This window comes from Chiloscyllium punctatum, chromosome 49 (genome assembly GCF_047496795.1).
Source record: "Chiloscyllium punctatum isolate Juve2018m chromosome 49, sChiPun1.3, whole genome shotgun sequence".
NCBI classification, from domain to species: Eukaryota; Metazoa; Chordata; class Chondrichthyes; order Orectolobiformes; family Hemiscylliidae; genus Chiloscyllium; species Chiloscyllium punctatum.
Window position 1 is genome coordinate 19,566,963 of NC_092787.1, and position 15,427 is coordinate 19,582,389.

Here is a 15,427-nt window from a genome sequence, read left to right on the forward strand (position 1 = left end):
GCAACAAACAGATCCAGAGATTCTAAATATCAAAATGTGAAAACATCAATATAACATTCTAAGATCAATTAAAATATTTCACCAAAATATTTTGTACGGATGTTTCAACATAGTTTATTGCACCTAAATTATTTATCTCCAAAATTTTCATACTTACTAAATCCAACCATTTTATCAGGCACTTTGTACTCTTCAGACATTATAGTCCTGAAAATAGAATATTAAAAAGTGCAGATTTAACTAACTGTTTGGAAAATCCAGGTTTACATGCACATTGCAAACCCATATTACCTAAGAAACTAGATACACTGCTCCATAATTGTGTCAAAATTACACAATAACTGGCTATTTCCATGTCTTAGCTGAAAATGTGTTGCTGGAAAAGCGCTTTTCCAGCAACACATTTTCAGCTCTGATCTCCAACCCTCACTTTCTCCTCCTATTTCCGTGTCTTAACAACAATGAAAAGGGACAGTGATTTTACGAAAATAACTGGCAGGTCTCAAACTAGTCATTTTTTGCCCTTTAGTATTTATGGTTACCGGATGGAAGGATGGGGGAAGGACTGAAATCAGGTGACTATGGGGAATTAACTATGGGAAAAATAGCATACGTTTTGAATAATTACTTTGTCTCAGTATTTACAGTAGAAAAGGAATATGGCTCGTCGGAAGTCCCGAGGAAATTAATAGTGGATCAGAAACAGGAACTGAACAAAAGTGAACTAAATAAACATTGGCAATGAAAAAATTAACAAAATTAAAGAGTGACAAATCCCTGGAACCTGACAGTTTCCATCTGAAGTAGAAGGGAAGCACATTGCAGATGCCCTAACTATAATCTCTCAGAGTCCCTAGATACAGGAGTTGCCCCGCTGGAAATAAATATTGTTTCAAAAGAAAGGTGAAAAATCAGAATTGCAGACAAGTTAGCCGAACATCTGAAGAAGGAATCTGAGGGAATTTTTAAGCAAGGATGGGGAAACTAAACACACTGAAAATTTTCAGTTAATGAGACAGCCAGTATGGATTCATAACAGGTAGGTCATGCCTGACAAACCTCACTGAATTTTTCGAAGAGGTGACTAAGGTAGTGAACAGAGAATTGTGAATGGATGTCGGCTATATGGACTTTAAGAAGGCATTTGATAAAGTCCCACATAAAAGAAGCCCACAGAATTGAGGGTAAATTACTGACATGGCTGGGAGATTGGTTGAAGGGTAGGTGGCAGAAAGTAGGGATAATTGGCAAGTCTGCAAATTGGCATGTTATGACCAGTAGAATCCCACAAGGATCGCTGTTAGGGCCTTGATTATTCACATTATTCATTAATGACTTGGATAATGGCAATGAAAGTCATACATCCAAATTTGCTGATGACACAAAGTTAGGCCACATTGTAGACAGCGTAGGAGATAGTTAATCAATGTCCCTTTGTAATTTTATCCTAAGTTAATGGACAAAACTGTGGCAGATGGAGTTCAATGCATGCAAGTGTGACATTATCCATTTTGGACCGTAAAAAGGACGAATCAGGATACTTTCTAGATGATATGAAGTTAAATACAGATGTTCAAAGAGACTTGGGGGTTCAGGTGCATAGATCTTTAAAATGGAGCAAACAGGTGTAGAAGATAAAAAGAAATCTAATTGAAGTCGGGTCCTTATATTTAGAGGACTGAGTTCAAGGATGCAGGAGTTAGATGCAGTTGTACAAAACACTGGTTAGACTGGGCACCATACATTAGGGAATATATGTTGGCCTTAGGGGGAGTACAACGTAGGTTTACAAGAATGATATCAGGACTTAGGAACAAAGTTTGTGAGGAAAGAGTATGTAAATTAGTCCTGTTTTCTCCAGAATTTAGAAGGTTAAAAGTTGATCTGATCAAGTCTTCAAAACTATTGACAGAGAAATGCAGGGTAGGCAGAAACAAACAATTTTCATTGCTTGGGGATTCTAGAGCTATGGAGCATTGTCTGAGAATTAGGATCAGACCATTCATGAGGGGCTTAGGAAGCGCTTCTATCTACTTTTCTAATTGATCTGCTCAGCGATGTTATTACAGACCTCTGCAGCAGGTGGAACTTGAACCTGGGCTACACAAAAAGGCAACAGATATTTGGAACACCCTTCCACAAACAGCAGTGGATGCTGGATCAGTTGTTAATTTTAAATTTGAGATTTTCTTTTGTTAAGCAATGATATTAAGGGATACGGTCCAAAGGCAGGTATACGGAGTTAGACCACATTCAACCAATATATCATTGAATGGTGGAACAGGCTCCAGAGGCTGAATGATTTAGTACTGTTCGTGGATGTATTTTTCATCCTGAGCAACCATTCTATAGTTCTACAATTGAGAGGTGACTGCCGCACCCACACATGTAACATAACTAATAGAGAAACTGTGTAATAAACCACATCAGACAACTGAAACCTTGAGTAGAGCTGGTGCTGTGCCATACCTCAGACCTACATTTGTCTGCAGATTGCCAACCCATGTTAATTACATTGTCATAGTATTGGCAATTCTACAGTCCCTCACTTTCTAATAAAACGCTGTGACAAAAGGAAGGGATACAAGAAAAAAAAAGTTAAAAGGCTATTTTTACTTGTAGCATTTGGCATCAATTGCTCTGGGGAGCTTACAATTATATAAAACACGAGCACAGATACATAATAATTACAACAATCTGTTCCTTACCTTTGATGCACCATTCCCCCAAGCTGGTTCACTACTGAGAAAAGGGAAAGGAGAATTAAAGTCTGGAAGCACAAATACCCCTTGTGCAGATTTCTCCCATACACTCTTATTCTGCTGTTAACACACAGGAGCCTCCAGAAGTACATTCCAGATCTGACCTTATTGAAATGAGATCTGCAATTAAAATACCTGGATCGATACTGCAAGCATTACTTGAAGTTACAACCTGCACACAATTCAACTGCAAATACCGTTACAATAAAAATGGTACAGACGAAAATATAACTTTATAAAGAAAATGAGTGGGCAAAGTCACAGCAAATGGAATGTTGACAGAGAGGTTCTCCACTTTGGACCGGAATATGACAATACAGGATACTTTTGAATGGTGAAAAGTAGAGGTCCAAAGAGACTGGGGGTCCACGTCATTTAAAAAATAACATGAACAGGTACAGAAAACAGTCAGAAAGGCTAATGTCATGGAGGCTTTCAAATCTAAAGGATTAGAATACAAAAGAGTGGAAGCTCTGTTTCAGTTATATTGAGCTCTGGTTTTGCAGCACTTTGAGTACTGTGGGCAGGTCTGAGTGCCAATCACAGGAAGGATGTATTGGCTTTGGACAGAGCACAGCACAGATTTACTAGAATGACACCTGGAACTTAAGAATTCCCCTAACAGGACAGACTACACAAGCTACAGTTAACTTCTGAAATTTAAAAAGTGGTTTAATCGGCTTTCAAGGTATTAGGAAGAACACAGATAGACAGAAAGAAATACTTCCACTGGTTAGGGAATCTAAGGCTAAGGGGCATAGAGTCTGATCATTAACAAATGAAGTTAGAAGACACTTTCATGCAAAGCATGTAGAAGTTTGGAACTTTCTTCTGCCAAACAGCAACCAACACTGGACCAATTGTTAATTTTTTTGTAGATTTTTGCAACCTGAAGTTATTGAGACATGTGGGGCAAACTACATAAAGTTAGGTCACAGAAAGCCATGATCTCACTGAATGACAGAAGAGGGTCAAGGTGCAAAATGGACTTTTGTATTCGTATGGATGTACATAAAAGCATTATTTATCAACAACTCACTGCAGGTTATTTTAATTCCAAAGTGATAATATAAATTTAATCCTTCAGAGTGTAAGTCAAGTGAATTGAGTGTCCTGGCAGGCAGTATCTACCTGGGCAACACGTCAGATAACTTTGAAAAATAAAACAAATGAGTGGAAGTTTGTCCAGCAAAGCTCTCAGCATCCAAGTAACCAAGATACTGAGGCTAAACTACCTTGACAATCACCCAGTATTTAGGCAACAGCCTTTTCCTTTGTTACATACAACTCAGGGTACGGTTCTGTCACCTTTGTGTAACACTCCTTTACAAAAGTTAATGAAGTCAGCCAGACAATGCTTTGAACAGCTGCTAGATAAACCCTGCAAGACTGGACTAAACTAATTCCACCATGAATGACATGTTTGAAGCACTAAGGCAACAGAATATCAAGCAGTAAAATCACTGCACATGCAACTAAACTTTCAGAAGTCATTCAACAGAAAAAATTAATTCTTACTGTACTTTGAAGGGAAGACTGCAGCTCTGAGAAACAGTTACACACCTGTATTTATAATAAACAGCTTAGTGCCAGCCAAGCAAAAACTTTCCCATCCAAACCCCCACCTAGACACGCAAGTTTTCAGTACAGCTAGACATTATTAAGATGACACCCAAATTGACTCAAAACATTTCTCTATCCGTGCTGCTGCTTTTCCAATGTCCAGTGGCAGATAAGCAGAGAAGCAATTTACAAAGCAGATGGACAATATCAGGAGATACAACTTTGAAAACCAGCAAAGACAGAACTCCGGAAGCATCAGAACTGAACTGTGATCTGCAACTACTTTAAAAGAGAGATTTTACAGCCATTTTCAATTCACCGTGTGCAAAGCAGTCCCAAAAAACAGAAGGCTCAGCCAGCAACAGTCACCCAACTATAAATGCAAAAAGGCCTCCCCAACTGTTTGCAGTGGAAGATGCATTTACAAGTGCTTTTTCATATACAAACTTTTAAAAAATAAAAAGCTGAGGCTGAAAGTTGAGAAAATATATTTATATATCTATTTTAAGATTAGGAAACAAAAATTAGGATAAAGCCTGACAGTACAGTGCAGTGTGTTTTAAAAAGTCAGCCTATCTAACAACTTGTATTTAGAAAGTACTGGCATAGAAAACCATTCAATGCATTGACAGAAATAATCAGAATAAAAATGAACCTCCGAGCCTAAGGAAGATATTGGAACAAAGACATGGCCCTTAATTCTAAACTAAACCCAAGAGACAGGCAATTTCTTCCTGCAGAGTTGAATCAAATTTGACTGACAGTAAAAACTACAAGCAAAAACACAAAACCGTACTCAAATGATTAAAAGGATATTTAAAACTACCACAGAAAACTGCTAGCAATTTTACAGTGGAATTAATCTTTAATAGGATAAAGAGTTAAAGCAGCTCCATTAAACTTCTAAAGAAAGCCCAGAAATGATACACTGGGAAAGGAGTCATGCAAATACAGAATTATATTTCAATTCCACAGGCTAAGATGGATTGAACAGATGACTTATAAAAAGCAGGGTCTATAACTTTTAACTATAAAATGAAGACATAAACAGTTTGCTGGTAAGGAAGGAGGAAAGACAAAAATGCTCGAATAAAATAACGCATAAACTGAGCAGCAATGTTTTTAAAAACTACATATTACAATTAAGCAATGAGAAAATACTCTAAGTGTCCTTATTGTATATAAAACACAAATTGCAGTATCCTCACAGTAAACTGGCCAGTGAAAGCACCAATGTTTTGTGGTCAGTCTTAACAGGTAGATGTGACTTTGGCCTCCTTGTACTTAGCTGCTTATAAAAAGTCTGACAATACATAAGCCAAGGTTCAACTTCAAGTATTAACATGGTTTCAAATTCTCTATTGCCACTAATCACCATTACTTTCTTTGAACTATATCTTCATTATTTTAGTTCTAAGAAAATCAGTTTCAAATTGACAAGAGCTTCAGCATTTACTTAGAACGTTTGTTACTAAACGTTATTTCCAGAGACCAGTTTGTCTTCTGATGCACTTGTGATGAGGTTTCCCTCATCAGTTATCAGATCAAAACTTTCACCACTTGTCCTTCATTTAAAAATGAAGGAGCAACTGGTAGTTAAAACATTTTGAAATAAGGCATCATACAAAGACAATTTTTGCTTCATGCAGATCTTTTCATTCAAGGAGATGCATACTTCCACCAACAGAAAATTACGCAGACAAGTCCCCAACAGTTTTATAAATTACTTCAAACTGATTGCCTCTTTGCACTCAGATCAAGAACTGTGAAGTGCAGAACAAAAATGGTGGACTCAACATTTTTTTTAAGATGATAATGGAAGTAAAAGCCATGAAATGACAGTACAATCAATTTAACCACAATGTTCGGGCAATAACAATATATTCAAGTTAAGGTTGCAATAAAACTAAACCTTTACCTCCCTGTTGCTGTAGTACCTACCACTGGTAAGTGGGAGTCAAGTATACATGGAAAGATCAAATTCACAGCAGACCGAAATGCACAAAACAGAAATATAGGAGAGATAAACAAATGGCGCAAGAGATAGCGTAATATGCACAGGGATTCAGTTCCTTGGATCACTGGGATCTCTTCTGGGACAGAAGAGCCTGTTCAAAAAGAATGGTTTCCCATGAACTGGAAAGGGACCATTAGCCTGGTGGGGAGATTTGCTCATTTTATTTCAGCAGTCTGTAACCCTTTGGGAGAAGCGGCTTCCTAAGTGACAGTAAAAATAGAAAGACAGATAACAATGCTTCTGAATCAGAAAACAGCAATTCGAAAAGATAGATCAAAGCAAGTCAGAGAACGAAGTAACTCTGAATAATCAAATTGTGCTTATTTCAATGCAAGCAGTCTTACAGGTGAGGATGATGAACTCAGGACACGTTTGGGAAAATGGGACTGGGACATCATAGCTATTTCAGAAATTTGGTTGAGAGAAGGACAGGACTGTTCAATGTTCCAGGTTTTCGATGTTATAGGAAGGATAGAAAGGGAGGGAAAGTGGGGGCTGAGCGGCATTTTTGATTAAAACATTACTATTTTAATTAGAGAAGATATTTGAGGGATCATTTAGTGAAAATATATGGGTTGAAATTAGAAGAAAGAAAGAGATGATCACCTTAATAAAATTGTACTACAGGCCACCCAATAGTCAAAGGGAAATTAGGGAGCAAATATGTAGTGAGATCTCAGATATATGTAGGAATAACAGGGTTGCAATTGCAGGGGATTTTAATTTTCCAAACATTGACTGAAGTTGCCATTGTGTTAAAAGTTTGGATGATGAAGAATTTGTTAAGTATGTTCAAGAAAATTTTCTTTATCAATATAAGCATGCCTACTAGAGAAGGAGCGAAACTTGACCTTCTCTTGGGAAATAAGGCAGGGCAAGTGACTGAAATAGGAGTAGGGGGAACACTTTGAGCCTAGTGATCATAATTCCATCAGTTTTTAAATATTTATGGAAAATGATAAGTCTTCCATAAAAGTTAAAAGTCCTTAAGTGCAGTAAGGCAAATTTTAAGGCTTAAGACAAGAACTTTCAAAAGTTGACTGGCATAGACTGTTTGCAGGTAAAGGGACAACTGACAGTGGAGGCTTTTAAAAGTGCGATAAGAGGAATTCAGAGGCATCATATTTTTGTTAGAGTGAAGTGTAAGGCAAGTAAAAGCAGGGAACAATGGATGAATAAAGGTATTGAGGTTCTAGTCAAGAATAAAAAAGTTAGATACAGACAACTGTGATCAAACAAATCTCTTGAAGATTATAGTGTAGAGGCATTCTTAAGAAGGAAATCAGAAAGGCGAAGAGGGAAGATGAGATAGCTTTGGCAGTTAAGATTAAAGATAATCCAAAAAGGTTGTACATTAAGAGCAAGAGAGGCATTAGGTCTATGCCTAATGCAGGACACCTTAAAAGATCAACAAGGTTGTCTTTGTGTTGAACCTCAGGAGATAGGAGAAATATTAAGTGAATATTTTGTCAATATTTACTGCTGAGAAAGAAATAGAAGCTGGTTAACTCAGGGAAATAAATATTGATGGTTTGAAAACAGTTCACATTACAGGACTAGTGCTGGAGGTCTTAAATATAAAAGGTAGATAAATCTCCAGAACCTGATCAAATGTATCTCAGGACATTGTGGGAAATTAGGGAGAAATTGCAGGGCCCCAAACAGAAATATTTGTATCATCTGTGAACAGGGGGAAGTACTGTGGAAGACTGGAGGGTGGCCAATGTCGTCCCATTGTTTAAGATAGGCTGTAAGGAAAAGTCTGGAAACTATAGACCTAAATGTCTGACATTGGTTTCGGGTAAGTTGCAGGAGGCGATTCTGAAAGATAGGATTTTGATGTATTTGGGGAGCAAAGGATTGAGTAGGGATAGTCAGCATGGTTTTGTGCGAGTAAAATCAGCTCTCACAAACTTGATTGAGTTTTTTTAATGAAGTAACCAAAAAGACTGATGAGGGTAAAGCGGTACATGTTGTTTACTTGGACTTTAGTAAAGGCTTTGACAAGGTTCCGCATGGTAGACTAATTAGTAAAGTTAGATCACATGGGATTCAGAGTAAGCTTCCAAATTGAATATATAATTGGCTTTATGTATGGAGACAGAGGGTGATGGTGGAGGGTTGTTTTTTTTGGAGAGGAGGCCTGTAATCAACAATGTTCCACAGCGATTGATACTAGGTTCACTTTTGTTTGTTGTTTACGTGAATAATTTAGGAGGAGAATACATGAGGTATGATTAGTAAGGTGGCAGATGACATCAAAATTGGTGGAATCATGGACAGGGAAGAAGGTTATCGAAGATTACAAAGAGATCTTGATCAATTGAGTAAATGGGCTCGGGGTGGCAGATAGAGTTTAATTTGGATAAGTGTGAGGTATTGCATTTTGATAGTACATACAAGGACATGATTTATACAATTAATTGTAGGGCTCTGGCTAGTGTTGTAGAACAGACACCAAGGATGCCTTGAAATTTGCATCACAAGTAGACAAGTCTAACAATAAATTGAAAAGGCTAGGATACTTTTCATTGCAGCGTAGGAGGTTGAGGAGTGACTTTGTTGAGGTTCTTAAAATCATGAGGGGTGTAAATAAGGTAAAAGTCAAGGATCTTTTCCAGAGGGTGGCATATTTTTCAAAGTGAAAGGAGAAAAACTAAGAAAGGACATGGGGGCCAATGTTTTTAAGAGTGCTTGTGTATGTGGAGTGAACTGCTAGATTAGATTACTTACAGTGTGGAAACAGGCCCTTCGGCCCAACAAGTCCACACCGCCCCGCCGAAGCGTAACCCACCCATACATCTACATTTACCCCTTACCGAACACTACGGGCAATTCAGCATGACCAATTCACCTGACCCTGCACATCTTTTTGGACTGTGGGAGGAAACCGGAGCACCCGGAGGAAACCCACGCAGACACGGGGAGAACGTGCAAACTCCACACAGTCAGTCGCCTGAGGCGGGAATTGAACCCGGGTCTCAGGCGCTGTGAGGCAGCAGTGCTAACCACTGTGCCACCGTGCCGCCCACAAAATCATTTTTGAGCCCAAGTTCCTCTCTACTAGATTACTTACAGTGTGGAAACAGGCCCTTCAGCCCAATGAGTCCACAGCGACCCACCACCCATCCCCATACATTTACCGCTTCACCTAACACTATGGGCAATTTAGAATAGCCAATTTACCTAACCTGCACATTTTTGGACTGTGGGAGGAAACCAATGCAGAGAATGTGCAAACTCCACACAGACAGTTGCCTGAGGCGGGAATTGAACCCGGGTCTCTGGCACTGTGAGACAGCAGTGCTAACCACTGTGCCACCTTGTCGTCCACTAGAGAAAGTAGTAGTTGTAAGTACAGTTACAACATTTAAAAGATATTTGAATAAGTTCAAGAAAGGTAAAGTTTGGAGGGACCTGGCCAAGCGCAGGCAGGTGAGACGAATTTACTTGGGGAATATGGTTGGCATGGATTGCTTGGTCCAAAGGGTTTGTTTCCGTGCTGTATGACTCTAGATAACCTACCACCAGTGTAGATTTGTTCTCCACCCAAGAACCACCTCCCGCACCAACAATCATGACCAACTTCCTTTGCAGGGAACAGAAAACAGCTGTTCCAGGGTGGATTCCAAGCATGGAGTAAAGAGAAAATACAGTCTCCCTTTCCTCTGTCCATTAATGGCAAGCATCACCTTCGCTCACTAAGTGACTTGACTGCTCCATGATCTCTCAAACCAGCTGTTAAACAGCATAGAATTTGCATGTCTTGTTTATGTTATACCACCATGGTAAGTAACTGACCTTCTTGTACTAACCTCACAGAAGCTTGAAAGTTATACCAGCATATCAAGAGTCATGGGTGCAAGCTGAAGTACTGCAGCTCCGATATCATGCTTGTTCTGGCAGCATTTTAAATCTAACAAGAAATGCAACCACAACACAGCACAAAAAAACTCTTGAAATCAAGCAGTTAAACAGAGAAAGAAAAAAAGCGCTGAGCAAATGACTTACCCCCATCATCGAGTGTCCGTTTCTGAGTCCCATAGCCGTAGACTGCAGGATCTACCACAGGAGTAGAATTGTTCAGATGTGAACCAGCATCTATTTTAGCAGCAATCTTTCACAGAAGAGAGAAAAAAAAACTTAATATTTTAGAACAAAAAAAGTACTTCAACTCTTTTGCACTGAAATATTTTGCTTTATAATTGAATTTGGCTGTAATCTTAGACAGTGTATTCTTCATCAGGAATGTGGGGAGGCCCACAGGAGCGGAGATAAATGAGAGACGGTGAGGCTGGGGAAAGGTAGCTAGGAATGGAGGGGCGGGTGGAGCAGATAGGTGAGAAAGTTAATGGACAGGTAGGGCAGTGCCGAGTTGGAGGGAGGAGGGGGGAAGGAGGAGGAGGAGGAGGAAACTGGCGAAATCCACACTGATCCTAGGTGGGTGGAAGAAGAGACATTTTTCGTCCAGGTGTCGGGTGCCTAGGATCTGATGGTGGAGGTGGCCCAGGACTTGCATGTCCTTGGTGGAGTGGGAGGGGGAGTTGAAGTGTTCAGCCACAGGGTAGTGGGGGTGCTTAGTGCATGTCCTGTCTCCCCAGTGTAGAGGACACCATATTGGAGAGCAATGGACACAGCAAATGACTTGTGTGGAGGTGAAGGAAAATCTCTGCTGGATGTGGAAGGATCCTTTGGGGTCTTGGATGAAGGTGAGGGGGGACAGTGTGGGCGCTAGCTTTACACCTCTTGCGGTGGCAAGGTAAGGTGCCAGGAGTGAAGAGTGGGTTGGTGGGGGTGGCGGAAATGGCAGTGGATGATGCTTTGAATTTGGATGTCGGTGGTGGTTTCTGCCCTTGTTGTGATTGGAGGGATGGGGTTGACATCCCTCCAATCACAACAAGGAGAGAACACCCCACCCCCCCCCCCACCCCCACCACTCCCCACAACTTCCAAATACAACGCATCATCCTCCGGCATCTACACCACCAACTCCCCACCACAAAATGACCCTTCACTCCCAGCATCTTCCTTTGCCACCACAACAGCTGTAAAACCTACGCCCACACCTCCTCTACTTCATCTCCATCCAAGTCCCCAAGTATCCTTCCACATCCAGCAGAGCGTTTCCTGCACCTTCACACACACACCTGTTGCTCCCGGTGTGCTCTCCCCTACATTGGGGAGACAGGACACCAACTTGCGGAACATTTCAGAGAACATCTGAGACACACGCACTAAAGAACCCCACCACCCTGTGGCCAAACACTTCAACTCCCCCTCCAGCTCCACCAAGGGCATGCAAGTCTTGGGCCTCCTCCACTGCCAAATTCTAGCCACACGATGCCTGGAGGAAGAACACCTCATCTTCCGCCTTGGATCCTCCAACCACACGGGATCAATGTTGATTTCACCAGTTCCTCATCTCCCCTCCCTCTACCTTATTCTAGATGCATCCCTCCAACTCGGCACTGCCCTCTTGAACTGTCCTACCTGTCCAACTTCTTTCCCACCTATCCGCTCTGACCTAGCACCATCACCCCGCACCTGCATCTACCTAACATATTCCCAGCTACCTTCTCCACAGCCCCACCTTCCCTCCTATTATCTCTCAGCCCCCTTGGGTCTCCCCCACATTCCTGAAGGGCTTATGCTAAAAACATCAACTCTCCTGCTCCTTGGATGCTGCCTGACCAGCTGTGCTTTTCCAGCACCACACTTTTTTACTTCAATCTCCAGCATTTGCAGTCCTCACTTTCTCCTCCCTATAATATTAGATAGCACCTTCAAAAGGTCAACACAATAGGATACTGTTGCTACAGCAAGACACTACAGGATTTGCCATAGACACAAGTAAGAGAATGGGTGGAATTTTAGAAAATAACTGAAAAGAAATATGTATATGAAATTCTTTTGGGATAGATGGGGAAATCAATGTGCAAGTGTTAGAACGGATTAAGAGTGTAGAAGGACAGATTGACTGAAAGTTTTGCTACTAGTGGTGTAGTACAAAGAGAGCTGACACAGTGGATCAGTTAATGAGGACTGGTGGAAGATTTGTAGACAAAAATAAGAATTTTAAAGTTGGTGTATTAAGAGAAGGAGAGCTAGCAACGTTCAGTAAAGATGGGAATATTTGACCATGGACTGTGCAATTCATCAAGAAATCATATTATTCCATTACTCGTGTCAATACAGACTAATGTGCTTTCTTCATCTTACATTCTCTACAACAGGTTCAGTACAAGGCTACACTATTCCTCAACAGAAAGAGCCAGTAAGCAAATCAATATAAATGTTGCAAGATTCCAGGTACCATTATTGTTGTGCGCTATATAGTGCACTAAACATTACTCTGACCTTACTAATGCCATCGTGAAATGAAATAAAGCAGAACTCCTTATAGCCCCAGAAGCAATTTCAAATGGAATGGTCACAGATGGCAAGTTCCAAAGTTTTGAGATGATGTTGACCAATAAAATGTTTCTAATAAATAAGGATTACTCTTGGGATGCAGCAGGGAATTAACTGTACTCAGAACATGCAGCATGCCTGCAAATCTTTGAACATTTATGCATAGGAGCTCAAATACTGCCAATTGCTCTCCAAGGCTAAAGTAAGGGGCATGCTCAAAGAAAGATCGGGATTTCTAAGCGACAAGTAACAATATGTTTGCCTTCATTAATGTGTAGTTATGACTGATTCCATAAATCAAGCCGACCCTAAAATCATTAGAGATTAAGTAATTAACACCAGTTGTAATTCAAGTGCAAGGTTTCACAAAACTAAGTTAAACCATCAATGGATTATTTAAAAATTGTTCATTCTCACTTTCAGAAGTGAGAAAATGTAATTGTACTGAAAAAGACATAACAGACAGAAAAGAGTGGGGATGGGTGGGGTCAGTACAGAAGGCAAAATGGTGAGAAGGCTTTTCAGATGGAACTAGCATTTTTGAAAAAAACAGGCTACTAAGGTCTATTGAACATTTCCAGTTTCTAAAATTCTTTTTAACATGCTGAAGAATTTAGAATTCTAAGGAACCACTAAGCAGAAATATTCCATCATCCATACAATAAATACTGCACATATCAATTTCGGGTAGATCTATTGCAAATTTACCAGATTTTTCAATACGTTCTATAAAGTACAAAAGTTGCAAACATCATACTGACTGTCAAAGGAGAAACCGTATGCAAACGTGGACGGATACTGATCCCTGAATGCCAACCAGATTTGGCTGAGCACAGGGTATTTGAACATCTGTCTGACAAATTACTGAAAGGAGAGCTTTTTGCCATTGTTTTTGGGAACACTGATTGATATCTTCCTGTGAGTACAGAATATACTAGTTGGTAGGCACTAAGTTGTTTGATTTCATATAATGCACGCAACTTGTTTGGGTAGTTTTGTCGCATTCTGCTCTCCCTAGAAATATTTCATTTTACCTAAGTACTCTTTAGTCATGCAGCAGCCTTGACTGTGATAATTTAGGTGGGTAGCACATTAAAGTTGCGAACATGCCAGGCTGCACGCACAAGCATATTTCCCAGAAGACAGGAATGTCTGGCTGATTTTCCAGTCACTTAAGCAAGTGGCTTTGCTGTCACCGGGCTAAAGTTAGCCAAGTCAAATTGTTGAACTGAACCTTTGGCTTTCTGGACTTTTAATGCTCAATTACATAGGCGTTTTACTAACTAACTGAATCCTTGGGACATATGTACGTACATTAAAGCAGCTTTTTCTGAATTCTCACCAAAACTGAAAAACAACTGCATTTATAATTTCACAACTTTTCAGATAATTTTGTGAACATAAGTTTTGCATTGGTTGGATGGTTAAGTCCCCAGATTAAGAATGCACATGCATAGTTACAAGACTTTGCCTCAAGTTCAGTATACTGGTTAACACAATAAAATACATTCTAAAATATTGCCTCAACAGTTGCAATAATTTAAAGCTTTGCAAATGAATGGTTTTGTCTTTAAAAAAATATTTTCATCGTACTTGGGTGTGGTTGTCAAAGCCAGTAATTATTAGCGAGCCATCCCCAATTGGCCATGAAAAGTAACTGGAAGCTTACTTCTTGAACCAATGTTGCAGTCTACAGTGGAAGTGCTGCCATAATGTAGTTCAAGAAAGTTCCAGAACTTTGACCCAGCAACAGTGAAGGAACAGCAACATATTTTGAAGTCAGATGGCATGCAACTTGGACAGGGATGTGCAAATAATGGAGTTTCCATTAAACACTCTTCTAAATAGCAGAAACCAATAGTAGTGGGAATGTTGAAGAGACTTTGATGAATTGCTGCAGTTTATCTTGTAGATGATACTACACTCACCACACACTAATGGTTAAGCCAGCAAGTGTTTGAAGTTGTGGATGGGATGCAATCAATAGGTTCTTTCAACCTAACTGAACTTCAAGTACTATTGAAACTACACTCATTTGGGCAAGTGAAGATCCCATCACTTTTATGTCTTGTATATGATGCATAGGCTTTGGGGGAATCAGTTAACTTGTTAATCATAGAATCCAAAGCCTCCAAACTACTCTTGCGCCAGTGTTTGTATGGGTGGTCCACTTAAGTTTCTGGTGAATGGTGAACCCTAGGTTGTTGATAAAGGGAAGATGCTGTAATGGTAATACTATTCATTGTCAAGGAAGTGGTTACACCCGCTTGTTGGAGACGGTTACTGCCTGGTACCCGTGTGCCATGAACTTTACTTGCCACTTATCAAATCCAGCCTGAATGCTAATTAGGTCTCATTGCAAGTGGACATGGCCTTTCAGTATTGCAGGGTAATCAGAGGTAAATGTTCCAACAGACAGATTTGAAACTGTCGAGCTCTGTAATTAGTCAGGTGTTAAAAAGGATCCCTGAAATTACTGCCCAGGTAACATTAGTGGTGCTTTAAAACAAATTCACTTTATGACTAGCCTATGAAAATTAATAACAAGCAAAAACAGATAAAGTGGTCAGTCATTCTGTTGCAATCGTGGAATCCTAATTTGTGTAACAGCTGTCAAATTTGCCTATATAATTGTCATGACATTTCAATATAACTAGCTTTGTGAAACAGCTTT

The 15,427-nt window shown here is 39.9% G+C and overlaps 1 protein-coding gene across 5 annotated transcripts in view; it reads right to left on the reverse strand.

Annotated features, from left to right (window-relative positions):
* The window catches only part of fubp3 (far upstream element (FUSE) binding protein 3), a 108,077-nt gene that overhangs the window by 62,982 nt on the left and 29,668 nt on the right, over positions 1-15,427 (reverse strand). For 4 of the 5 annotated variants that reach the window (XM_072565735.1, XM_072565733.1, XM_072565734.1 and 1 more), the window contains exons 2-4: positions 10,354-10,459; positions 2,709-2,742; positions 158-207 (exon numbers count right to left, since the gene is read on the reverse strand). In XM_072565735.1, coding sequence (XP_072421836.1) covers positions 158-207; positions 2,709-2,742; positions 10,354-10,459 — 190 coding nt within the window. The remainder of the gene's footprint in view (positions 1-157; positions 208-2,708; positions 2,743-10,353; positions 10,460-15,427) is intronic. The other variant, XM_072565732.1, reaches the window with a different exon arrangement.